The sequence below is a fragment of the Macrotis lagotis genome, chromosome 5 (genome assembly GCF_037893015.1).
Source record: "Macrotis lagotis isolate mMagLag1 chromosome 5, bilby.v1.9.chrom.fasta, whole genome shotgun sequence".
Classification (NCBI taxonomy): Eukaryota; Metazoa; Chordata; class Mammalia; order Peramelemorphia; family Peramelidae; genus Macrotis; species Macrotis lagotis.
In genome coordinates this window covers 205,186,800-205,214,296 of record NC_133662.1, presented here as the reverse complement: position 1 = coordinate 205,214,296, position 27,497 = coordinate 205,186,800, and the positions used below count along the sequence as shown (strand labels likewise).

The 27,497-nt window shown below is 34.8% G+C and overlaps 1 protein-coding gene across 5 annotated transcripts; it reads right to left on the bottom strand.

Annotated features, from left to right (window-relative positions):
• Positions 1 to 721: 721 nt before the first annotated feature.
• Positions 722 to 27,497, bottom strand: LOC141488315 (alpha-amylase 2B). 5 transcript variants are annotated; one of them, XM_074188295.1, is made up of 11 exons: positions 21,831 to 22,754; positions 14,608 to 14,821; positions 13,333 to 13,479; positions 10,777 to 10,974; positions 9,117 to 9,347; positions 8,579 to 8,712; positions 7,603 to 7,725; positions 7,403 to 7,502; positions 6,263 to 6,381; positions 5,914 to 6,039; positions 722 to 2,070 (listed from the first exon to the last, which is right to left on the bottom strand). In XM_074188295.1, the coding sequence occupies exons 2-11, from the start codon at positions 14,773 to 14,775 to the stop codon at positions 1,875 to 1,877; spliced, it is 1,542 nt and encodes a 513-aa protein (XP_074044396.1). In that variant the 5' UTR covers positions 14,776 to 14,821; positions 21,831 to 22,754; the 3' UTR covers positions 722 to 1,874. The 5 variants fall into 5 exon arrangements, with proteins under 5 accessions (XP_074044396.1, XP_074044397.1, XP_074044398.1 ...); XM_074188296.1 differs by lacking the exon at positions 21,831 to 22,754 and having other exon boundaries at positions 14,608 to 21,805; XM_074188297.1 differs by lacking the exons at positions 14,608 to 14,821; positions 21,831 to 22,754 and adding an exon at positions 22,767 to 27,497 and having other exon boundaries at positions 723 to 2,070.

The following is a 27,497-nucleotide window of genomic DNA, read 5'->3' as shown; positions in this document are numbered from 1 at the left end:
GATTTACCAATGGTTTGTTTCAAAGGGTTATTAACGGGGACCCATAGAAATGAAAGGATTAGAAAAACTACTTTGAGGGACAGTGTGGCATAATGGAAAAAGAATTACAACTTAGAATTAAATGAGCTGCTTTTAGACTGGATAAACTCTAAACTCTCTAAATCTGAGATCCTAGGATTCTTTGCTCTGCCATTTAGCAACTTTGTTATGTTTAGTGAATCCTTTTCCCTGCAGCTTCTAAGTCTTATTCAATAGCTTCAGTCATGTGCAATTCTTCATGATCCTTTTTGGGGTTTGGGGGGGGGGTTTGGGTTTTTTTGCAAATATACTAGAGTGGTTTGCATTTCCTTCTCCAGTTCTTTTTATAACTGAGGAAACTAAAGCAAAAAGGGTTGTGACTTGCCCAGGGACACACAATTAGATAGTGTGAAGGCAGATTTGAACTCAGCAGGATGAATCTTCCTGACTCCAGGCCCAGCACTCTATTCACTCTGCAACCTAGCTGGCTCTCCTTGAAACTAGATTGCCTCTGAAAAATCTTATTTATAAAATAGAAGGCATAAATATATATACTATTCTCTATCACAAATGATTGTGAATTACAAATGAAATAATGTCATTATCCATACATTATTGTTAATATTGTTAATATTATTAATTATTAAAATTATTAATATTATTAATATTATACTGTTATTATTAGTAATACTGATGACTTCTATGACTATAATATAACACTGAGCAGTGATTCTCAGTGTTCTTTCCGGGGTGGGGCATTTATTCTCTAGAAAGATTATAATTTGGAAATAATTTTATTTCTTGTATAAATTAATAATTTACTTATGATGAGACTAGAGTGAAGATGATTAGCTGGAGGCTGTTTATCAGAAACTGTGTGTAGGTGCATGTACACTGTGGTCAAATACTAGACCTTACAAGCATTTTTACTATCTGATACATAATAAACCATTAATAAATATTTGTTGACTGATTGTTAATGTCACACTTAAGGGATATACTTAATATAATTATTAGGCAGTTAGGTGACACACTGAAAGTAGTTCTAGGCCCAGTCAAGAAGGAATGAGTTCAAATTAGACTTTAAATAATGCACAACTTTGTGACTGTGCAGGTCACTTAACTTCTATTTGTATCCTTAAAAAAGGGATAATAATGCTATCTAAGTCAAAGGGCTGCTTTGAGGACAAAATTTGCAAGGTACTTTATAACCCTCAAGGTTTAAATAATGCTACCTGTTATTTATGAATGACTTCTATGCAGACATGGAAGGAATATTTAGTAAGTTCATATATGACTCAAATCTACAAATGAGATCTAATACATCTTTTAAAGAAATAAGCAGAATGAAAGACAACTATGGAAAAATCCATCTGTTGGGTGAGGCTTTGGAATACATAACTTTATAATTCCATTTGAGATGCATTCATAAGTCTATATACTGTTTCACCAAAAGCAGATCTATTTTGCCTATTAATTGTAGTAATGTTCCTTTGCAGATGAAATTGGGGGGGGGGAAAGTCTTATGTATTTTGCCCCCATAAAAGTGGTCCATGAACTAAAACCAAAACAAAATAAAGGCCTATATTTTCCTTCAAAAAGGAATAAAAACAGAAGAATAACAATATAGGAGTCATAATAAACACAAATATTTTTGCTCTTCTTTACATGCCATTTTAATTTGATCTAATAGAAGATGTAATCATTACATTCTAATTAGTACATGACAATAATCTTTAATAGTATTTCTTAACATCATGTAGCAGAGAATTTCTTGTTTTTCAATACAGCTGTGTGTCCAAGAAGAGGGAAATAATCATCATGATATTTGATTTAGCTTATTGTTTCTGGAAATTCTAGCTATTTATTTTAGCATCCACATGGATAGCAATGAATGGATCTTCAGCAGTATTGCTAATTTTGAAGTGAGCAAGACCATCACCAGAAACATAGATTTTAATCCCTGTACATTGGTTATCAATTTTATCTCCAGAAATAACATCACAGTAGGTTCCAGCAGGGAGACCAGTTTGCAGAGTTGTTGACAATTCCCTGTAAAAACAAATGTCAAACCATCACTAGGAAGCAAGACTATGAAACATATTTTGAAAATCATACAAGCATGGCCACTCTAAATATTAAGTTTTATGTATGTTCCATAAATAAAAATCTGAAAAATGGAGAGCTCCAGATTAAGCTATATTAAATTAATCAAGGCAGTCTTCAAACAAGCTAAAGAAACCTTATGGATGGGATAAATCTTCTTAGCCAGTGGTGAGCATTCAAAGATGAAGATTTTGAAGGACGAGTGGAGAATTCAAAAAATTTGTATCTACAAAAGATTTTCATTTTAATCTTTTTGTTAAAAGAAAATGTTTCAAATGCATGCACTAGTTGTTCCCATTAACGAAAGATGGATTACTTTCAGCAATTTAAATGTAATCATTTTTTATTTTTTCCTTAAGGAAGCAAAAAAAAAAATGTTTCAGAGTGAAGGCTAAAAAAGAAATAGAAATCTTGTGTTTTAGTTACTAAATTGTAAATTCTTACAGTGTCAATGTACTTTGATGTCGTAGTGCATGAAAGATATGAATTAGAAAGACAGCTGCAATTTTTGACAAGGCAGGACACTCGATTGATTTTTTTTTCTGTTTTGTCAGTATATATACTGGAAGACTAAGTATTGGAGGAGGAAAGTCAGTTTCATATAAGGAAGATTCATTAATACAAGTTTGGTAAACTATCTAAAATGCTAATAAGGAATAACCACCTGGTCACAGGATCACAAAAGCTTTACATGCACTTTGTAAATTATTACTGTCAACCTACTCACTTTTTTATATTAATTTAATATTTTTTTTAGATTTTTGTAAGGCAAATGGGGTTAAGTAGCTTGCCCAAGGCCTAGGTAATTATTAAGTGTCTGAGGTCAGATTTGAACTCAGGTACTTCTGACTCCAGGATTGGTGCTCTATCCACTGCGCCATCTAGCTGCCCCAACCTACTCACTTTTAAGAAGAGTTGTGAGATGTTGGAAGGTCAGTGAGATCTTTTTACTCAGGCTATGTTTCCCTAAGTTTAAATCAGAATTTAAAGACACAACTATCCAACCTTACCTGGTATTATCACTATCCCATCCTAAACACTGCCATTTCTTTTTTCACCCCCTTTTTCTCATTTTGTATAATCTGTAAGTACTAATCCTATTTTTATTTATTTTGATTTCCTCCTTCTTCCTCTAATCGAATAGGATAATGCATGTAAAGTTTCAGAAATCTTATAACATTCATATATCAAAATAATAATGATGAAGCATTCCTATTCCTTCAGCATTTGCTGCCTGTTCACAAATCTGTTGCCCTCTTAAAAATGCACAGCTGAAATATACACAAAGGTCTTCGCATGAGAAACAGTTTTTCATTGCTGATAATAAAAAGGAACTAAAAGGGTCTTTTTAAGGTCATTTAGTCAAACCTACTCATTTGATTGGCCAGGAAACTGAGGCTGAAGATGTTTAGGTAAAATGTGTGACTTGGAATCAGATCTGGGTTCAAATTTTGCCTCTGGCATTGATTGTGTTTCCATAGGAGAGTTACTTTTTGACTCAGTTTCCTCATCTGCAAAATTATTCCCAGTAATAATAGCAAAAACTTTATAAAGTTGTTGTTAGGAGCAATAAATTAACATATGTAAAGAGTTTTGTAATAATTCTCGGTATGCTACATAAGACTTAACCTATTCAATAAATCTCTCACTCTATACTCTGCTTCATTTTGGAGTTCAGGATTTATACAGAAGTTTTTCATGATCATCAACATCTTTTATACCTATAAAAATATCATAAATCACTAATACATATTTCCTTTTCTTCCCTTATCAGTGTTAATCACTATGACCATCACCCACAACCAAAGTGTTATCTATCAATTGAACTCTCCCAAAACCATGTATATAAATATTTTTCTTTTATCTGTAATCTCAAAGAAAATTATTTTTAAAAAAGCCGAACTCTAATTAAATTATAAAGTAGTAATTATCAGAACTATTTGGTACTGTTTAAAAAAATAGAAAAGTAGATTATTGGAATAGACTAGGGAAATGGGAATGAAGGAGAATCTAACTCTGTAACACAGGGTTCAACAAGTCAGATAGAGTCCTTCAGGAAAGTTAAACAAGAACTGGGAAAACCAGAACACACTTTAGTTAAAAATGTGTTTAAACAAGCAGCTTTTACCACATTCTACTTCAGGTTTCAAAGGATGAATACAAAAGGCAACTCATAAAACAAAAGCAAAAGAACCACAGAATTGGATAATTGAGAGGAAGTCCAGTAGACATTTTAGTTCACATATAAAAGGAATCTCCATATAATGATAACTGAAGATTTATTTTTCATTTAAATGGAATAAATGAAAAGAAATACCTTTCAAAAACTACGGTTAGAGAGAAAATTCAAATTCAAATAAGTGATTGGGAAGAGCACAAAACAAAAACAATTTAAATGAAATGAAATCAGCAAGTTTTTGCACAAAAAAAACAATAGAAATAAACTAAAAGGAGAAACCATGAATTGGGGGAAAATGTTTGTCCCAGTTATCCCTGAGAGAAATGTTACCCTATAGGCTTAAGGAATTGTAAAACAAGAGCCATTCAACAGTGGATAAGTAAGCAAAGTATATAAACAAAAGTTCTCAAAGGAAGTATTAAAAACTAAGCAAAAGATGTTCTAAATTACTAAAAATAGCAAAAGAAAAAAGAAAAGACAACTTTAGGGTTTCATTTTTCATCCAGATTATTGGCACAAAACAAAAACCAGAAAATTCAATATTGGATACAATCATGATAATACTATTGGTAGATCCAGGAAGTTTTCTAACCATTCTAGAAAACAATTTTGAAATGTACAAAATAATGAGTGAACTGTCTCTACCTTTTGATCCTGAGCTCCACTTATGAGTATATACCCTAAGGTCATAGACCACAAAGAAAGATTTCATATATATCAAAAGATTCATGGAAATACTTTAGCTGGGGAATAGCTGAACAAATTTTGACATATGGAAAAAATAATGTGCCAAAGGACCAAAAGAAATTACATGTATGAGGAATTTCAAGAACCATGGGAAGCTCCCATGAAATGATATAGAGTAAGGAAAACAGAATCATAAATACAATTATTATAATCATCTAAATGAAAGTAACTATAAAAACAAGGCACACTATCAATAATATTTATGCACAATCTGGGTCTGGGAACAAAAACACATTTCCCACCTTTATGTAGAGAGGTGGGGAACCACTGCATATGATGCTTTATCTACTATTCAAATCATTCACTGTAATGTTCATGGATGTAATTTGTTTTTATTAATTGTGTATTTAGTTGTAATTGTGGCTGTTTATGCAAAGAATGTTTCTACAGAATTGGAATGTTAAGAAAGAACTGGGATGTAAAAACAAAAGTTATCTATAAAACATTTTAAAAACAATGAGTAAGCTTAGAAATTTTAGGAATAAAAATGAAGATCAAAACCGTCTAAAAAGTATGAAATTCTTTTAGTAGAGGGGATGGAAGATGGATTGTAATATTTTTACTCATTAATATGCCCTTTGTTGATTTCAAATATAATGTGAAATATACAAACAGGCTAAAAGAGGCTATTCCTTCAAGTTAGATGTGATCTGAGAATGTATTTTATAAAGTCTTTATTTTAGAAAAAATTTTTCTCTGTCTCCAACTTCTTTCTCATTTCTCTCTCTCTTTTAATTTGGCAGCACTCATTCTAAGACTTACCAGTTATCTTTCAGAAAGTCAATAAATATATCAAGAATTAGAAAAAGCGATTAATCAAGAATATATTTAAATGAAATTTTAAAAAGTTCACTATCACTTACCAGTCATCATTATTGAATACGATGAATCCTCTATTCCCTCTACCAAAAGCCACCTGGTTATTTTCATTATCCCACCAATTTGCAAAAGGCTGACCATCAACAACATTACGGAAAGTAACCATATTCCTGTAAACAAAATATTTAAAAAATGGTAAATGTATTTGATTTGAGTATTCTCCTCCCTTCCTTCCCCCACCTCTCCCTTTGTGAGGATGTGTATATATTTTCATACAAACCAAAAGTCTTAGTGCAGTTTTAAGATATTAACATTTAATACAGCACTAACACTTTTGGGATACCTGTAAATTAGTTGTTAAGAGACTGCTGTCAGGCAACACATCTTTCCTACCTTATCTGACGCCATCTGTGTTCACAAACCCAGTCATTGCCACAAGTACTGTCTGGATTTATAGTTACTGGTTTAATCTTTCCATTGTCATTGGGTGGTCCAATCCAATCATTAACATCCTTAATTTGTCAAAACATAGAAAGTAAATCAGTGACTTCATTTATTGGCCCCCCCTCCCTTATATTACTGCTGAATTGAGTCCTGCTTCTGCTATTTCCTACTCATGTAAATCTGGACAAATCAGTCTGGGCCACATAATCTTCTAAAATTCCATCTGAAAATCAGATGATCTGTAAAGTCTGTTCTGGCTCTCAATCTATGATCTTATTCTCAGTTTCTGCCACTCTCCTAAAATTCCTCAGTAACTTCCTGTTTTCTATTAAACAAGACTTAAACTTCTCAATCTGATATTCAGAACTTTTACAGTCCAAGGCTGAGGCCATTTATATCTTTCCAATCTTATCTCTTACTACTCTCTATCACATATTCTATTCTTTAATCAAACTGCACTAATTCCATCCCCTTAAATACTTCCAATACTCTCTTTATTAGGCAGAGAACTCAAAGTCACTCATTGTACCTAAAACTCAATATAGTTTCCATCTGACTTTGAAATTCAGTTCAAAAGTTACTTCCATCACCAAGCTTTTCCTGATTCTTACAGTCACTTACAGTCTTTCTCCTGTTTCAGACCTCACAAAGAACTTGATTGGGAGGGGCTGCTAGGTGGCACAGTGAATAGAGCACCAGCTCTGGAGTCAGGAGCACCGGAGTTCAAATCCGGCCTCAGATACTTAATAATTACCTTAACTGCATGGCATTGAGCAAATCACTTAAATCCATTGCCTTACAAAAAGAAAAAGAACTTGATTGGGCTCACTCTTTCTTATACCTGTTGAATATAATTTCATTCTAAATTTATCTGTTGTATTTTCTCAACTGATTGTGAATTCAATAAGGAAAAGATGTATTTCTAATTTAGCTTTTGATACTGCTTCAAATCCCTAGTACAGTAGGCATATAGTTAACAATAAATGTTCATGGATTAAACGATTATTGATTGATTATATCGTTCCCACATTTCTCCCCACAGAACTCTTTATATTGTAGGTACTTTCTAAATGATGATATTAAAAATACCTTTCCATTCACAAAATTTCTTGGCCATCTGTAGCTTGACATCACTCGTGTAAATCCGTAAGGGTGAGCAAGCATAAATCCAACTCCCATTTTGTACAGTCTGGAAGATATAATGTATGGCCATCAAAGAAAAGTAGAAAATTTTGGAGACCATTAGGAAGATTAAAAAAAAAAAAAAAGATAGAGTATCTACCACCTACCTAGCATCCCAGAAGGTGAGAATGGAAGCTCCTCCAGCTCCATGGCCCCTCTGGTTGTCATGATTATCCACAAAGACCAGGGCCCTGTTAGAAGGCATGAAGCCCCAACCTTCTCCCCAGTTCCTGAATAAAGAAATGAGTGTTTTGCTTATTATGGCTTCTAGGCCCTTCCTGACCTTCTCCCCCTCTAGGGTACTCCTTAATCTAAATGAACAAGAAACTTCATCCAGAATGCCCACAGTATATTAGAAAGGGAACTACACTATAAGTCAAAAGAACTAGGATACGGGCATTTAGGTGGTTCAGTAGATAGAGCATCAGCCCTGTAGAACCTGAAATCAATTCCAGTCTCAAGTTAGCTGAGTGACCTTGGGCAAATCACTTGACCCTTTTGCCTTGCCCCCCCAAAAAAACTAGGATAAAATTCTGAATTAACAACTTACTAACAATTTAACCTCAAATGAATCACCTCACCATACCAGGTCTTAATTTCCATATCAGTAAAATGAGTTTGGTCCCCAAAAGTTTCTTTTAGCCCTAACATTCTAGAATTAAACTGAAACTCTAATGGACCCTTTTTATGTTAGATACTTATACAATAATCATATACTCTATGAAACTCTGTATAGGAAAAGAATATTATAGAATTTGGATGAAAGTAAGGGTTGTCATAGTGAGACTCCAGCATGTCATTTTTATACTGAAGTGATTTTTAAATGCTTGCATTAATGTGGCTTTTGTACCTTATAAAAAATGACCATTAGCCAAACAGAATTCCATCCTATCATGATTGAACAAAAACCAAGTGATTCTGAAAGTGCATGTTTTTTGAATTGACATCTATGTATAGTAAAAATAATTGATATCAATGCAAAACTATCCCAGTTAACATTGGGAACATATAAATAAATGCCTAAAAACTACTGCCCACTAGAAGATTTCATTGAGCAATAGGTGAATCCCCTTTTTCATTTACTTTAAATAAGACAACTTTTCTCCATTCCACTTGCGTAGAACTGTGCCTAGCTTTGCACCATATTTGAATTCCGTAACCCGACCATTTCCATAGTACTCGTTGCTTTTAATTGGCTCGCCACCTAAATCAATTACCTAGTGGAAATCAGAAAAAGAACGTGACTTTTTGCATAGAAACTCTAAAAATACTTTACTCATCATATTCACATTTTATGCCAACAATACTAATTCTAAATACTATTAAAATATTCCAAATTAATTTTCTTATTTTAAGAGATGATTTGAGTTTTCCCATTCTGGAGGGAAGCTATTAAAAAGTATCAGTAACTAGGCATTTTTGTTTTTATCCTGTGAAAATGCTGACCCAGTCTGGGACAGTGTAACCAGATTAGTTCATAATTAGGTATAAAAACATAGAAAATAGAGAAAATACACATTTAATCAAAATTATCATTTTTTCACAATAAATAGAATCAGGGTATGTATATCCTTTCACTCAACCTCTGTTCTCAGCTTTTACACATATTTTATCTTAGTACCTCCTGGTAAATGAATGGTCTGGCTCCTCCAGGGAACCAGTTTGTGTTTAAATTCTTCAGTTTATCCAGAAATGCCTTCATGTCTCCAGGCCACATATGTTTGGAAGCATCAATTCTGAATCCTGCCACACCAATGTCAATCAGGTGGTTCATATACTCGGCAATCTTGGAACGGACATAATCTTTCTCCAGGGCAAGATCAAGAAGCCCGACCAAACGGCAGTTTCTAACCTGCAAAAACAATAATTATACATGTGATACATGGGAAGCATCATCTTTAACCTCCAAATTTTTAAGTGCTTATTTTAAATAAATGTCTGAGACAAAATATACTTAAGCAATTTTGGCTATGGTGATCTTAACATTTATTTCTCTTTAGTGTGATACAATGAAAAGAGCCCTGGCTTCAGACTCAAGGGAACTGGGTTTAAATTCTGTTTCTGATGCTTACCACTTGTATGAAGTTAGGCAACTTCCTTATCCTCCCCTGATCTTTGTTTCCTCATTTGTAAAATGAGAAGGCTGGATTACCTGGTCGCAGTGTTTCCTTCTTGCTTCAGCCCTTATGATACTAAATTTCATGTTTGTTTAGAGGCTGCTTGTATTATGGATAGTCAGGAAAAGCTAAAATCCTAATCCTGAGCAAGTAAAGAATCTATCCTTTAGGATCTATCCTCTATCCTTTAGGGCATTCCTGTGAAGCAAAGAGTACTGCAGTTCTCCTAGGAGTTCCCTGTATTGATGAAGTTCAATTGAATAAACATTTCTTTCTCCCTTTCTTTCTCCCTTTCTTCCTTCCTACTTCCCTTCTCTTCCTTTTTCTTTTTTTTCTTTTTTATTGAGGCAGTCAGAAATAAGTGACTTATCTAGGGTCACATAACTAGTAAGTGTCTGATGTTGGATTTGAACTCAGCATCTGACTCCAAAGTCAGTGTCTACACACAATTTCCCCAATAAGTATTTCTTAAGAATTTTCCATGTAAGAGACATTGCACTACAAACTAAAGGGCAAAACAGTCTTCAAGGAATTTACATGCTTTGAGGTAATAAAACAAGCATATAAATAACATATACAAACATAAATATGTGTATAGTGACTGGGGGAGGGGAGTGAATATGAAACACTAAAAACTGGAGAGAAGAACTGAAATAATGTAAGAGGTAGTACAGGAGCTAAATTTGGAAGGCAAGTGGGAACTCCAAAATATAAAATTAAGAGGGAGAGCATTCCAGACAAAGAACAGTGTTTGGAAAGATCAGTATGGCTGGAAAATAGGATGGGTGAGTCATGAAATATGTACAGTTTGGAATGATAGGCTGGCATCAAATAGGAAACAGATTTAAATGCCAAAAGAAAGATTTGTATTTGATCCAAGAGGCAAAAGGGAGCCACTGAGGATTCTTAAGCAAATGGGTGACATAGTCTGACCTTGATTTATAAATATTAATTTGGCAGTTATATAAAATATCATAGTGGAGAGACTGGAAGCAGGGAGCCCAATTAAGAGATTATTGTAATAGTCTAGGAGAGGAGGAGATTGATATTTGTATTCACAAATTACCTAGGAAGCAGAGAGTAGAAACAAGGGATTATGCAAGTTAGCTAGGGAAGCCAGGTGCAGAATAAAAATAGGGTTCAGATAAACTACTAAAAATTTACCTGATACATATCATTGTAGTTTTCAATATCCCCACTGCCTGTGCTACATTTACCATCATTAAAATCCCAGGCAGAGTATGGAACAGAAGGAAAATCTCTTGCTCCGGTATTGAAGTAACTTCCACAGGTGCTACTTGTTCCAGCACCCATAGCATTCCCACACATATGATTCACCACAGCATCCACATATATGCGCACCTGCAAGAACAAGGTTTGGGTCTGAGTATGGCAGATGAGAAACATCACTGAAAAAACTGAACCTCACATCTTCTAACGTGAATGTTAATACAGTTAGACAACATCTCTTTCAGTTAGTTTATAAATCTGTCTTCCTGGAGCTATGTAATTAAGTCATGAAATTTTGTCTTTGTCTTTAGCCTCTGGACTTTAAATAAATTGGGCTGGGTCACTAACTGCATATAAATAGGGTGTGAATTATTTAAGAGTGAAGTAAACAGAAATAAGAGGAGGATATACTCAATGACCATAAAGATAAAAAAAAATAAAGAGCACTGAAGCAAAGCCAGATTCTGATGAAATGTAATGATCAGTCTTAGTCTGTGTTGGGTACTATAGGTACAGAATGTTGATATCACTCAGGACCATTGTCTCAGATGGTTTTCTTTAGCTACTTTTTAGATTTTATTTTTATTATAACAAGGGAAGAGAGGACTCATTGAATGGGAAAAACGTCACAATCTCCCCAGATTCTAACTCAACCACAAGAATATCAACTTGCATTTGTAATAAGCATTACAGTTTTCAAAGTAGATTCACATGTATTGCCTCATTTGATCCATTCAATCCCCACCCCCCTCCCCGGTGAGGAAGGCAGGGCATACAGTATTATACTTATTTTACAGACAAGGAAACAAAACACTGGGGAGAATAGGATCTGACCAAGATCATCTGGTTAAAAGATAAGAGTTAGGTTCAAAAACAAATCTTCTGATGGCAAATCCAGGGTTCTTCTATCATACCACATTGTCTCTCATAAGAGACCCACAACTGAATACCAGAAGAATAGAGCAAACAAGAGATATAAAACTAATAGGATAATAATAATTATAAAAATATAACAATTATATAGTATTTATTGTGTTCCAGGCATTATGCAAAATACTTTACGATTATTATCTCATTAGATCCTCTCAAGAAACCTGGGAATTAGAGGTTATTATCATTCTCATTATACAGATGAGGAAATTGAGGCAGACAGTGGCTAAGTGATTTGGTCAGGGCCACACAGCTGGTAATTTTCTGGGATCAAATATTGATTCAGATCTTACTGACTTCAGGTCCAGTCCTCTGAGCCACCAGTTGTCAAAATGATGGCAGGTATTAATAAATGCTTGACAGGATCACAGATTTCTTTTAGAAGTTAGAATTTTGAACATTAAAATAGACAACGAACCCAACTTCCACTTATAATGCAATAAATACCCTGGCAGGTCCCATTTCAAGGCAAGTCACTAGAAACACAAAGACAAAAACAAGCAATCCAGAATTCAAAGAACAAATGTTCTCCTTTTTCTGCCTTTTCCCTAGAACTATTTCCCAAAAGAACAGATTAAACATATTTTATTTGTCTTTCGTATTTATAACCTACATGACTGATCCATCTATTTTGACTAAATTCCATGGTCAATTGAATTAAGTCAGTTACTTCATTAAATCAGCTTAGTTATACTGACTATATTGGTTATGTTTGCTGTAGACATAGCTTAAGTCTATTTGCTTCCTATTAGAGAATCTTTAAAACATTATTAGTCTCTCATGCTGCCTTTCAACAGGTTGGTTAAGGGAGTAAAAGGTTTCAAATTAGAAAGACTTATTAAATAACCCCTTTACCATCTCATCTGTACATTGAACATAAGGTGATCATCAGAGGTTAGATTATGGATTATGGTGAATAATATACCATTTGTGCACAAAAGCATAATACATTCATTAATCTATGTCATACAATGTAAAAGCAGTGAGTTAACCTTCAAAGACTGATGGGCAACATCTAGTTTTTATTTGGAAAAGGAGTATCTTTTCAACAGCACAGGTCAACTCTACAATCATCAAGTTTCTTTGGTTCAAAATATTTAGAAATGATGACTTTTAGGTAGCTACTATCTTTGAACTAGAGGGTACAAACTCACACAGACGACAGAGACAATAGGGCTCAACTCTTACAGTGGAGAAAATCTGTAGTAGCATGAGGTCACAGAGACATCAAACAGTCTCACCTCAATAATCACAATTTAGATGGAGTCAGCATGTATGAGGCAGGGAAAGTTAACAATTTAATCTCCTGAACTACTGAACAGAGATTCTTAAATTGTTGTGTCAGTGATCCCTTAAGACAGTATGGTGAAACCAGTGAACCCCTTCACTGAATAATAATTTTAAATAACCAAAGGGAATTCTAAATTTCAGTTATAATTTAGTGAAAATAAAGTTGTCATCCAAGTACATGGACCCCCTTAAATTTATCCACGGACCTCTTGGGGATCTGTGGACTCCAGAATAGGAACCATTGACTTAAAGAACCTGTTATCCACTTACTCCCACATTGTTGCATCTCTTCACCATGTCTCTAAATTCATCTTCATTTCCAGAGCGTGTACATAACTTGTAGCTAATCGGTTGGTATCTTTCCCACCAAGGTCTGGAAGGGTTATGGATCACTATATTCTCATTTGGAGGTGAGACCTACAGTTCAGGAAGAATAAGGAGTCAGTAAAATGCAGTTCACATTTTTGTGTTGTATTCAAAAATGTCTCAGACTTCATTGAAACAATGAGTTGTGATATAACATTAAAGATAGAAACAAGGGAGCATTCATTTACTTCGGTAGAAACTCTTATTTGCACAGCATCATAACAGTTCTTAAAGCTCCTTTTATGTATATTAGCTTATAGAATCATAGATTTGGAGCTAATGGGAACAGAAAGGTATCTTGTTCAATCACCTACAGATGAGAACACTGAAACACAAAGCTTCAAGATAACTTGAACAAGCTTACAAAAGTAGTATGTGGCAGAACCAGGATTTCAACTCAGATCCTTTATCTCCAGGTCCAGTCCTTTTAGGGCAGGTAGGTAGGATGGTAGATAGAGTGTTGGATCTGAAGTGAAGACGGCTCATCAGCCTGAGTTCAAATCTGGCCTCAAACACTTACTGTATGAACCTGGGCAAGTCACTTCACCTTGTTTGCCTTAGTTCTACATTTGTAAAATGAGCTGGAGAGGGAAAGGGCAAAAACCACTCCAGTTTCTTCCCCCCCCCAATAAATTAATAATAATAATAATAATAATAATAACAATAATAATAATAATACCCAGATAGGGTCACAAAGATTTGGATACAACTGAACAACAAACCAGTGACTTCATTTCTATACCATAGTGCTTGTTAAGATAGGAATTACCAATAATACCTCACATTTTTATAGCACTTGAAAGCTTGCAAATCACTTCCCAAATATTAACTCATTTTATATCTCACCTGGGAGATAGGTAATAATAAAATCTGTTATTATTACCCCTATTTTACTGATGGGAAAACTGAAGTAGATAGAGGTTAAAGAATTTGCCCAATATCACAATATCTGAAGCTGGATTTGAACTTAGTTCTTTCTGACTCCAGGTCCCAGAGCAAACAGATATAAACACTGCACTGTCTAGTTCTTACAACTAGAGGGGTATCTTCAGCTCATCTAGTACAACCCCTTCATTTTATCCCCTTTTCTTTGTAGTTTCTTTCTAGCTACAGACATAAATTAAAATGATTTACTGTGCTTAGTACATGAATATCAAATGAACTTTGAAATGCACATACCTGAACACCCCCGAAGCCCTTGGGACCTAGGTACCTCTCACATTCCTGAGCAATGTCATCCCAGCGCCATTCAAATAAGTGGACAATAGATGTTCGACCAGATTGGGTTTGGGGATCATACTGTGCCCAGCAGACCCCAAGGACTGCAAGCAACAGCAAGAACCTCATTTTGCTTTGAAGTACTCACCACTGTTTTCAGCAACTATTTATACATCTACAAGAAACAAACTAGCAAATATTAATTTGAATGGATATCTACTTGGAACTCAGACTTGTTTGTATTCTGAAAAAGATTACAAGTACTACAAAACTCAACAGGTGAAAAGAGTCTGTAAAATTTCCCAAGCCTATAACCAGAGATAACGTTTTTAGGACTTAATGTTTTCTCATTCATATAATAGTGGACTTTTTAAGTGTCTGTAACTTCATATTTATGCTGACCATATTGATCCAGTTGTTAATTAGACCTTATTTCTAAGATCTTTCACTCACAGAAGAAAAATAATAGTCAATGTCAATTGAGCATATTACATATTTACTAATAAATATTGAAGTCATGATCCTTCACTGAGAATAAACTACTCAATCCTTTATTTTTTTCCTGAAAAAAGCTTTTCACTCATATTTAAAGTTCTTCATTCAAATCTCTGAAATCTTTCTATTCACTCATATTTAAAGTTCTTCATTCAAATCTCTGAAATCTTTCTAGAGTTGAATACACATGAATTAGATGAAAAGGTCATACCTTTTCCTATTTTTTCCTATATAAGTAGTTCCTTTTAATATTATTGGTACAAATCTAGAAAATCATCTGCCCACCTAGTTAAATCTGTACTTGTAAAGATATTGTTTGTTGTAGTATTTCATGAAAAACTTATCTAAGAATTTAGTCATGTAAGTGGAGAAATGGTTGAGTAGATATTAGCAAACTGTTTTCAGAAGACAAATTACAAACTATTAATGTACCCATGAAAAAATTTTCTGAATCACTAATATGAGAAACAAGAACTAAAATAAGGTTTCATATCACATCCAAAAAATCAGCTAAGATAACAAATGATGGAAATAGTCAATAATGAAAGAATTGCTCTAAATATCCATCCATATATATCATATCCTTTTTCCTTCCCTTTTTTCATCTTTACTGGAATATAGACCTGGTGGTGGCATTGCTAGGTCAAAGGGTAAGAATAGTTTTATAGTCCTTTGCTCTATAGAATGGTTGAATTTTTTCATCTCCTCCAACAAGTGCACTAGACTTTCATTTTTCCTTCATCCCCTCCAATATTTGTCATTTTTCTGTTCTGTCCTATTAACATCCCTAGGTATAAGGTATTTTCCTCAGAAATGCATTTCTCCAGTGAATAGTAAGTGAGATTTTTTTTAATATGGCCATAAATAGCATTGATAACCTCATTAGGAATTTGTTCATAACTTTTGATCATTTATCATTTGGGAATGGCTATTTTTTTTTATAAATTTGACTCAGTCCTGTAAGTTTGAGAATGAGACCTTTACCACAGAAACTTGTTTCAATGTTTTCCCCCACAGTTACTATTGCTAACTGTATTTCCCTCCATCCTATTATCCCCTCCTACTGTTTATTCAATTCTCTCTCTCCTTTCATCCTGTCCTTCTCAAAAGTGTTTTGCTTCTAATTAACCCTTCTCATATTGTCCTCCCTTTTATCACCCCTCCTCTTTCTCTTATTCCACACACCCCCCCACTTCCCTGGAGGGTAGGATATATTTCTATACCCAATTGAATGACCACATTATTCCCTCTCTTTATTAAATATGATGAAATAGGTCTCATTCATTTCCCCTCACCCCCACTTTTCCATTCCACTGCAAAAGCTTTTTTATTGCCCATTTTAATGTGAAATAACATGCTACATTTTACCTCCTCTTTGCTCTTTCTCCCAGTACATTTCTTCTCATCCTTTAACTTCATCTTCTTATTATATTATCCCTTAGCATTCCACTCCCACTTGGGTCCTATTTTTATATATCCCTTTAACTGACCTAATAAATAAGATAGTTCCTATGAGTTGCTAGGATCATCTACCTATATAGAAATAAAAACAGTTTAACATCATTAAGTCCCTTATGATTTGCCTTTCCTGTTTAATTGTTCATGCTCCATTTGAGTCCTTTCTTTGAAAACCAAATTTTCTGTTCAGCTCTGGACTTCATCAGGAAAGTTTGAAATTTCCCTATTTCATTGAAATGTCCAGCTTTTCCCCTGAAAGAATATGCTCAGTTTTGTTGAGTGGTTGATTCTTGGTTATAATCCAAGCTCTTTTGCCTTCCAGAATATTGTATTCCAAGCCCTTGGATACTTTAAAGTAGAAGATGCTAAATCTTTTCTTGTCCTGTGACTCCATGATACTTCAATTGCTTCTTTCTTGCTGCTCATATTTTCTTCTTGACTTGGGAGCTCTGGAATTTGGCTATAATATTCAGGGAAGTTTTCATTTTGGCATTTATTTCAGGAAGTAATTAGTGGATTCATTCAATTTCTATCTTTTCCTCCCGTTTCTAGAATATCTGGTCAATTTTTCTTGATAATTTCTTGAAATATGATGTCTAGGCTCTCTCTTTTTTTGATCATGGTTTTCAGGTAGTGCAATAATTTTAAAATTATCTCTCCTGAATCTGTTTTCCAGGTCAGTTATATTTCCAGTGAGATATTTCACATTGTCATCTAGTTTTTCATTCTTTAGGGTTTTTTTTTTTTTGATTTCTCACAAAGTCATCAGCTCCTCTTTGCTCCATTGTATATTTTAAGGAATTATTTTCTTTATTAAGCTTTTGTACCTCCCATTCCATTTGGCCAATTTTGCTTTTTTAAGGCATTCTTCTCCCTACTGGCTTTTTAAAATCTCTTCTTCCACTTGGCCCAGTCTAGTTTTTAAGATATTAACTTTGGTATATTTTTGTATCTCCACCTTGCTGAATCTTTTTTCTGATTTTCTTATATTTCTCTCATTTCTCTTCCCAATTTTCTTCTACCTTCCTTCCCTGAGTTTTGAAATTCTTTTTGAGCTCTTCCAAAGCCTAAAACAAATTTATATTCAATGTGTTGGATGTAGGAACTTTGACTTTTCTATCTTCTGATTATGTGTTTTGATCTTTCTTGTCACCATACTAACTTTCTATGGTAAGACTTTTTTCCTTTCCCCAGGGTATAACTTGATTTTAATTCTTTGTTAAGGTACAGTTGTACTTCCAGGGTGGAGGGAGCACTGTCCCATGTTTTTGGAGAATTTTGTAGTTGCTTTCAGAGATACTATTAGGGTCCTACAAATTTTCACTTCTTGCAAGGTGATATGATCTAAGGACAGATTTGTGGCCTGGTAACCACGAGTGCTCCTTTCTTCCCTGGTACTGTGAGGAGGGTCCCCACTTGCCTGGGGCAGCAAGCTCTGTTATGCTACTCCTCCTCTTCCTGGGACTGTGACCCAAGACTGAGACCCAGATCAGAGTACGGGCTAAAAAAAAACAGTGCCCTGCCTCAGTGATTGTAAAGAGACCTCTGTAATCTCATTCTGACCACCTTACTATCTGTGAACTGAGAGTTCTGGAAGCTGCCACTGCTGCCAGTTCAATGATTCCCAAAGACTGCTCCTGGTCCACTGGACCAGATCAGTGCTTCTGAGGCCTGAGTTGGACACCATTCTGAACCTGATGCAACATCCTTTCCTGCTGACTTTCCAAGTAGTCCTTGAAAAGTCTGGAAACTGCCACTGCCCTAGACCCCCCCCCCCCCATTGTCTGTGGGCTGGGGACAGTCTGAGCTGCAGGTGTTACACTGGGCTTTTTTTCTCTCAACCAACAGAATTTTCCTGACATTCCTCCAAGTTTTCTTGGGCTAGAAAATTATTTCGTTCCATCTTTTTGTGGGTTCTGCTCTAACATGTATTTAGTCACTATTTAAATGTATTTGAAGTGGTTTGGAAGAGAGTTCAGGTGATCTCTGTCTTTTCTCTGACACTGTGGTTCTGTCTACTGAAAAAAATATATATATATTCTGAATAATTCTGGTCATCCAGGACTTTATTTAAAGCAATTTGAAAAGTATTAAGTTACTGAAATAGGAAAAAGTCTCAAATCTAAATCAAGCTAGGCAACTCAATGCATAAAGTATTGAACTTGGAAACAGAAAAATTCTAATTGAAATCATTCCTCAGGTATATGACCTTGAGCAAATGCTCTGTGCCTCAGTTTCCTTCTCTGTAAAATGAGACTAATAATAGCAATTCTGTCAATAGCTATGATGATAAGTTATATACAAGATAATATATGCAGTGTTAGCATTAAAAGAAGACATTCCAGTGTCAATTAAGGGTTGATCTTAGCTATTTTTAACACTTTTGTCTCTGTGTGTGTGTGTGTGTGTGTGTGTGTGTGTGTGTGTGTGTGTGTCACAGGCCCCTTTGGCAGTCTATTGAAACCTATGAATCACTTCTCAGAATAATATTTTTATTGCATAAAATATATGGGGTTACAAAGAAAACTGATATTGAAATAAATATCAAATTTAAAAAAAATTCATAGACCCCAGATTAGGAAACTTGTTTAACATAATAAATTTTATTAATCCAGACTTCTTCCTAATCTTTATTAGAAAATCATTTCTAGTTTTCTTCTAAGGTAATAAAAGAAAAGTGACCCTCTATTAGAAGACCAAAGAGAAGATCAACAAGAACATAGAAAGCTTTTGGAAAACCTACCTTTTTCCTCCCACCACCCTCACTTCTCTGTTGCAGGAGTATATGTCTAGAATAGTTGGACTTTTGGACATAGCTTTCTCTCTCAGGACAGAAATCTCAGCTCTTGACATAGTGTTTCTGTCTTCCTCCACTCCACAATCTGACTCCATCTTAAGTGAGAGCCAGTCATAAAAATCTCTTTAGTTTACCAATGAATTACTCATCATTGGGCTGGAAAGAAATAGGCTATCCAATTTTACCCTTTGTCTAGGTGAATGCCAGACAGAATGATTTTTCTTATCAAACTAATCAATAGAGATACCAAATAACTAATTGTTGCTCTCCAGAGACTTCCTTAGTTAATACTTCTCATCCCTTCCACCATAATTGTTAGATTTTTCAGTATTCCTCTAAAAATTTTCATTTCATTATGATCATAGAATTTCAGTTGGAAGGGATTCTAGTTCAACCCTGTCATTTAAAGATGAGAATTGGTCACACAAGTAATAGTGCCAGAGGCAGAATACGAATGTTAGTCTTCAGGATTCCAAGTTTAGCACTTTCTCCATTCTGTCAAACCACTTCTTCCATTCAGCAAATATTAATTAGGATGTACAAGGCTTGGGGCAGCGAGGTAGCGCAGTGGATAGAGCACTGGCCCTGGAGTCAGGAGTACCTGAGTTCAAATCAGGCCTCAGACACTTAATAATTATCCAGCTGTGTGGCCTTGGGCAAGCCACTTAACCCCACTGCCTTGCAAAAACTTAAAAAAATAAAAACAACAAAAGATGCACAAGGCTCTCTGCCGGATGGAGAGGGTATGAAGTCAAAAGCTGAAATAATTTCTATCTTCAAAGGGTTAACTTTTTACTTATGTCATCAATCCACCATTAACAAACATTTAAGTAATTTACCTGCTATGTGCCAGGCACCATGCTAGTGACACAAAATAAAATGGAACCTGAACCTTTCCTTTAAAGAGATTTCAATCTAATCACTGGATACAACATGTATATCCATAGTGTTATTAAAGTCTGCAAATTGCTTCATATATATTATTTCATGTAATAATGTTTGTCCTTCATTTTCAAAGTGGACCACAATATCAGGGAGGTGATGCCATGACAAGCATGAATTGTATTTGAGTGGGGCGGGGGGGCCTGTGCTAAGTCACCAGCCTCACCTTCTACTTCAGAGCCATCTGGGTCAGATAGGAATCAGGATGACTGGAGATAGGGCAAGTGAGTGGTACAGTGGATAGAGAACTCTTGGAGCCAGGAGGACAGGAATTTGAATCTGACCTCAGACATTTGATGCTTACTAGCTGTGTGATCTTGGGAGGTCACTTAACCCTGATTGCCTCCCATCCAGGGTCATCTTAAGTCATCCTGATTCATATCTGGTTCATGTGATTGTCATGGCATCACTTCCCTGATGTTTTTGCCTTCTTCAAGACAAGAGGACAAACATCATCATCATCCAGGACCATTATTTTGGGCAAATCCTACAATAATCTTGTGAGATAGATACTGCAGGTCTTATTAACCCCACTTTACAGATGAGAAAACCGAAGTTCAGAATGTTCAGAGCTCAGCACACTATCCACTCTGTGAGCCTGGAGGTCCCCCTTATCACTTACCCTTACCAATGACATATATAGATCATCAATGCATCTATCTATACATCTATATGTGTGTGCATATCTATCTATCTATCTACCATGAATGCCACAAATATATATTTATATATATAAATAATCTAATGTTATTCTTTAATTTGAAATTAATGCTTCTGATATATATATATATATATATATATTTTTCTGATCAAAAATTAGTCTCTTAACTTTTAAATAATAGCTATAAATTTCAGAGTATAAAAAATGTCAATTTGCTATGTAAAGGCCTCCTACAACCCAAAAGTTGACTTGGTCTGTGTCAATACTCTCTGGTCATCTGAATGATAGCACCAATTAATTCCTTTTATCTGATCAACAAGATAAGAGACTTCTTGGATGAGGAGAGAGGAATCCTATTGTTATCTGTAAAGTTTACCCTCCAGTCTAAGTGACATTCTTATCAATAGGAATCATAAGTACATATTATAAGATTTGAGAGGATAATATTGTAAAAACCATGTCATCTATGTGAAATCTCACTGGCTACTTAACTCAGTTTTTATTATTCTTTGTCCTTTATGTATAAAATGCCCCCAGGATTTTGTATCAGTGTTGGCATTTGTATGGATGCCATCCACCCATGGTGAGATTTTTGGTAAGATCCTAGAGAATAAAACTTCATTTATTAAAAAAACTAACTTTGTTATTTCATTTTTAGCCTCAGAAATGTATGTTTTACAATACATACACACATCATCAATGTCACATATGCATGTCATCAATGACATATATATATATATAAAATATAAAATCAGTGCCCCATATATATATCATCAATGCTACACACAGATATATAATCAATGCTATATATATATATATATATACACACACCATCATTGCCATATGGGTATGTTTCTGCTCCTGGACTTCAACACAAATACTTAGCTGTCAACAAGCCTGAAAAATATTTCAAAACACTGAGCTGTATCAACTTATATACACAGAAGCAACTTATTTCAACAGAAGAATCTGTACAAACTATGCATTTAAACAATTTAAAAAACTTAACCAACTTCAATTTTTTCAAAGCAGGGACTGTTCACATCTGCAACCTCACCTGCTAATTAATGAAACTGCCTTCAATTGCTCATCAGCTGGGGTATCTTGCTTGGTTCTGTAGTAGGAACTGCCCAATGTCGAAAAATGAACATTTCCCTCCTATTCCCTCTGCCTGTCCCCAAAGACTCTTTCCCTTCCTCCATCCCTAAAAGGTCTAGTAATCAAAAGTAATAAGCTGAGGTTAGTAGAGTCAGAGAGTTGGCAGGCAAAGTTTCAGAGTAAAGGTACAAGCTAATTAAATATGAGGTCATTTGAAAAGGCAGAGACAGAGAGCAGAGGGAGCTAAGAGACAAAGGAGAGAAAGATAAGGGGAAAGATAAAGAGATAGGAGAGACAGAGGCAGAGATAGAAATAGAGAGAGAGAGAGACCACTGACTAACCCTAGCTTTTTTTTTTTTTCTTGTGCATATGAAGGGCAGTATGACTTCTATTTATTTAAGAGATCTTTGAAAAGACAAAGCCAGGGGCGCCTAGGTGACTTAGTGGATAAAGCACAGGCCTTGGAGTCAGGAGTACCTGGGTTCAAATCCAGTCTCAGACACTTAATAATTACCTAGCTGTGTGGCCTTGGGCAAGCCACTTAACCCTGTTTGCCTTGCAAAAACTTTAAAAAAAAAGGAAAGAAAGAAAAGACAAAGCCCCTAAAAGGGTACACAAAAATATCAACATCTACTTAAAACTTCTCAGAAATTTCTGGGTAAGTGGTACCAAGAAAGAGCCTAGGACCAAGTGGGCCATGGAAATCCTAAGGCAGCAAGCAGGAGAATAGAGCTGCTGGCTGGATGACAAATTTCATCTTCTAGGACACAGGGGAAGCCAGTGACAAGGTGGAGACTGGGACAGTATTCTGAGCTGGGGCTGTTAGTCCTGGATCCTGGAGAAAACAGAGAAAACTTCATTGGGGAGGTATCAACTTGAGTCTTAAAGGCAAGGAAAGATTCTGAGAGAGGGAGATGAAGAGGTAATGTTTTCTAGGAATAGTGGATGGTTTGCGACAGGAAAGAAAACTAAGTACAGGAGCAGGCTACCTTCCAATCCCCTGTATTATTAGATTTTCCTGTGATCTTCAAAACCCTTGGTTGATGAAACGGAAAGGAAATTGTAGGTGGAGATTTATGACTATATAGGAGTAATGTAAGGGCAATGAAAAAAAAATAGAGACAATGAATAGAAAAAAGAGTTAAGGGGGCAGGTATCTGGACATTCATACCTAGAGCACAGGTAGCAAAGATAATAAATTAAGGAGCTTAATTTAAGGAATTGAGATTACCAAGAGTTATGATTTTTAGATTGATTAATATGATAAGTGTAATGAATTAATAAACTAGTTTCTAGAGATCCATTTCACAGGCAGGTCCTGGGTCTGAGAAATGATGAAAACAGTAGAAATTTGTTTTAATTATGAAAATTCTTACATTTTCTTGCTTGTGGTAAGTGTAACTTGTACATATGATATAAAATCCATTAAATCAGTTTGTCATTCCCACAGGACTCCTACTTGGATAGTCACAAGTGATGTAATTGTTGTGTTGTCCTGAAATGTGGGATTGTCCTGGGAAGATCACTCAAGCCCCAAATCTAATTGTTCTATGATCCACCTTCCCACTTATGATCATATATAAAAGATGTGGCTCCACAACAGCAAGGAGGAGCTTCAAGGAATGGAGGAATTTCATGATTTGCAAATTGGTTCCTTACAAAGAAAGTAATTAATATACCACCAAGGATGAGTGTTCCTGACTTTAGGCACTCTATCTACTGTACCACCTAGATGTTTCAAAAGAAAGGGAGAAGCTAAAAGCTCTTTGGAGAATATAACTAATATAATTTAATTAGATGTTATAAATTTTAAAATGATATAGAACAACACAAATTAAAACTGCTGGGGAAATATCTATTTTGTTGTTTAATGCTTCATTCTAATTTGAGAACAGATGTTTATATTCTTTTATATCTCAGAAATAACAATTTCAAAAGTAATTACCAACATGCTTCATATTCTAATGACAGGAAGAAATCTGAGTAGAATTTATTTAAATTACTAACTACAAAAAAAGGCAAATGACATTCTTTATGCTGATAATCAGATGAAAATAAATCTCATCAATTGGTATATATTAAAGGATGCAAGAATCAACTGTATATTAAGGGGTACTAGAATCAACTCTAACCCATTTTCCCTTAGTTGTTAAATTTGGCGTATGAATACTTTCACTTTTGAAATAATTGTTACAAATCAGGGAATGATTTGTTTTGCTGATTAGATTTTAAAAAGTGATGGAGAAAATTTAACAATGAAGAATAAACTTAAACGAGGCATTTGGACTTGAATTTTAAGCATTTATCTCATACCTCTGCATGTGTGTGCATATGTATACATTGACATACATATATAATTCCAATATTATCTAAGTTGCAGTACTGCATATCATCAAATTTTCCTAGGAAATTTGTCAATTTCCAAGTCACAGAGAGCAAATAAAACTAATTAATTTATTTCCCAATATCTGGCAATAACAAATATCAAATCAAACTCCTGATTTGGAATGCTTTTCTCCCTTCTCTAAATATTCTCTATTCCATAAGTTTCCATGTAATGCCCATTTCTCCTTGAAAACTCTGATCATCTACTTAAGGGTACAATAGCATTCCTTGTATTTAAATACTTAGAGCAATAATGTTCAGCTTCATTATATGCTTATAAACATACATACATTCACACACAAATAGAAGAATCTGTGCACATACATAACATTAATATAACACACACATATGTGTGTAAGTGGGTGTATTAATTAGAGACAGACATACAGCTCCTCTATATTTGATATCACTAATGAAGGGAGCAGCTAGTATGGAAATTCTTTCCACAATGGCAATTTATAGACTTAGATAAAGTTACCTAGGGACTAGAGAAGTCATTTACCTATGGTCGAGTAGCTGAAATGAAGCAGAGGCAGTACTTGAACCTAGGTTTTCTTTAGTCCAAGGTTAAAGACATTGGAAAGTGATATGCCATTCGAACCACATCCCTTGCTTATGTATGTGTAGAAGCAATGTAAGCTATTATCATCATATCCAAAACAAAGGCCTAAATACAATAAATTATAAAATTTATCTATCTATAGTTTCTAGTAAATGGTTAGCAACCATATTTAGCAGATCCACTCAAGAAACATAAATACCTCTAATATATATATATATATATATATACACATATCTCATATGTATCTCATGCATACATACATGTATGTAAATAAAGGCATCTATGTGTATGTATAGGTAAGAATTCTTTCATTTCTGTGTTCTTTCATATGTTTTCACCCATTTCAAAGGTATATGTCAGATTCAGCCCACTTTTCCTCTCCTTATTACAAATTCTAGGCCAGAATGGTCAATTTTCTCCAAATTTTACATCATTTCAGCCTAAGCAAATAGGTCTTCTCTGCTGAAAAATAGACCCAAGTATAAAATATTCGTGTTTGTCACCTCTACCTTTTGAAAGATGAAATTTTATTAAATGAAATGAAGAAGTGATTATCTGATCTGCCTTTACTACACATCAAGAGCTCCAAAAAATATCTAGATAATTAACATTCCCCATCAATACAGGAGTCACTTTAGGCTCATAATATGTATCCTGAACTTACCATTTAATTTCACTCTAAGTGTCTTCAATAACTACAATGACAATATTACTTCTTTTTTGTATTCATCAATTCACCATGTGCCTTCACCGTCTCCTGAATTTGCTCTTATATATTTTTTTAAATATCTCTCCCCTCCACAATACCCCACCTTTCCTTTTGAATAGATTTATATTTTCAGAGCCACATTCCAGTCAAAGGTCTAGCCTTGCCAAGTTTCAGGAATATCCATGAGGTAAAATTTGCTATTCTGTGTTATGATCTTTAATATAACTTACTTTTTATCCATACCCTTACAAAAATAAGATATTATAAGTTTGTCACTTTGATTCTCTCATCAATCTCCTACTAGCTCCTTCTCTTTATTATGTGGTCTTTCTTATCCTTGAAAACTCCTCTCAAGAATCTATATGCCCGCTAGCATCATCCTATATTTCTGTTGCCCTTGAAATGCCTTGAAAAAGCCTTCTACATTGAAGGTCTCCACTTCTTCTCTCACTTCCACAATCCTCTGAAATTTGGCTTCTGACTTCATCATTTGTTGAAACTTTTTTTTCTGAAGTCACCAGAGAATTTTAATTAACAAATGATTTTTCCTCAATCCTCAAACTTGACCTCTTGACAGCAGAACTATCCCACATACCTTTTCCACAAAGATCTAAAAAACACCCCAGATGAAATATGGATAGAGAAATCAAAGAAAAAAAATCAGGTATTTTTCCAGAGAAGTCCAAGGATAGATAGATCTGTCCAGATGCATGCAGTATTTTAGCACATAAAGACTGAAAGAGGACTAACTCTATGCCCAAAAGCAAGAACATCCTAACATAACTAGCAAATATGTTGCTTATAACACAGTTCTGGGTCATAAATCTAGAATGTACTTAAGAGAGAAACTTTGTCTAGGGGTGTCATTCTAGGGTGAAGAACACCCTAGGAACACACTCAGTATTCATAGAGTGAGGAAAAAATTCAGATATTAACAATAGTGATGTTGCTCTGACACCAGGGGTGGAACAATATCTCAACTCTGGCTTCAAATTCAGTCTGAAATGTGCAGCAAAATAGCCAGGAAAGGAAACCTGGAATAGGGGAACCTGCAGTTCTTATTACTTTGAATCAGCAGTACTGTCCAGCTGATTGATAGTGGCTAAGTCTAGCTGCAGCCTACCAGAACTTCCAACCAGGGCCAAGACAAAAGTATTGTGATGGAGACTTAAACCCAGGTCAGGAACTTAGAGGGCTCAGGAAGACAGTGATCAGACTTGACACTGGATCAGAACACTTAGGGAGACCTGAAAGTCTGCCTGGCCTCCATCCAAGTCATGTGATCCTGGAATCAACACTTAATACCCAAGAAACAGCAGAAGGACCCAAGAGGACAAAAGTTAAATTGAGACATTCTTCTCAGAATTTTGCAGTCTGACCTAAAATAAAGTTTAAGATCAGAAAGTAAGCTGGAAGAATGGGGGTGGGGGTGGGAAGGGATAATAAATCTATTATATAGAGGTATTATGCTGGCAGAGATGAATCTCAGAAGAAGCCAAAGACTGAAAAACACCATTAAAAAAAAAGATTTGGTACAAATCCAACCAGAATTTCTATGAGAAATCAAGCGTTAAAAGAGGGGGGAAAGGCTAAAAAATGACTGTAGAGGAAAAATGGGAAAAATTATAACTATGTGAAATAAAATTTGAAAAATAAATTAACAGCTTGGAACAGAAGGTACAGAAGGTCATTCATGACTTCATGAGATAAAAAAAGAAAAAATACTGGAAAAATAGAAAATGTA

Coding starts and splice junctions, on each gene's coding strand:
- LOC141488315 (XM_074188295.1), bottom strand. CDS start 14,775: ATGAGGTTCTTGCTGTTGCTTGCAGTCCTTGGGGTCTGCTGGGCACAG. Junction 8,713..9,116: donor GACCATTCATTTACCAGGAG/GTACTAAGATAA, acceptor GATTTCCACTAG/GTAATTGATTTAGGTGGCGA. Junction 6,382..7,402: donor GAAATTTTGTGAATGGAAAG/GTATTTTTAATA, acceptor TGACAAATTAAG/GATGTTAATGATTGGATTGG.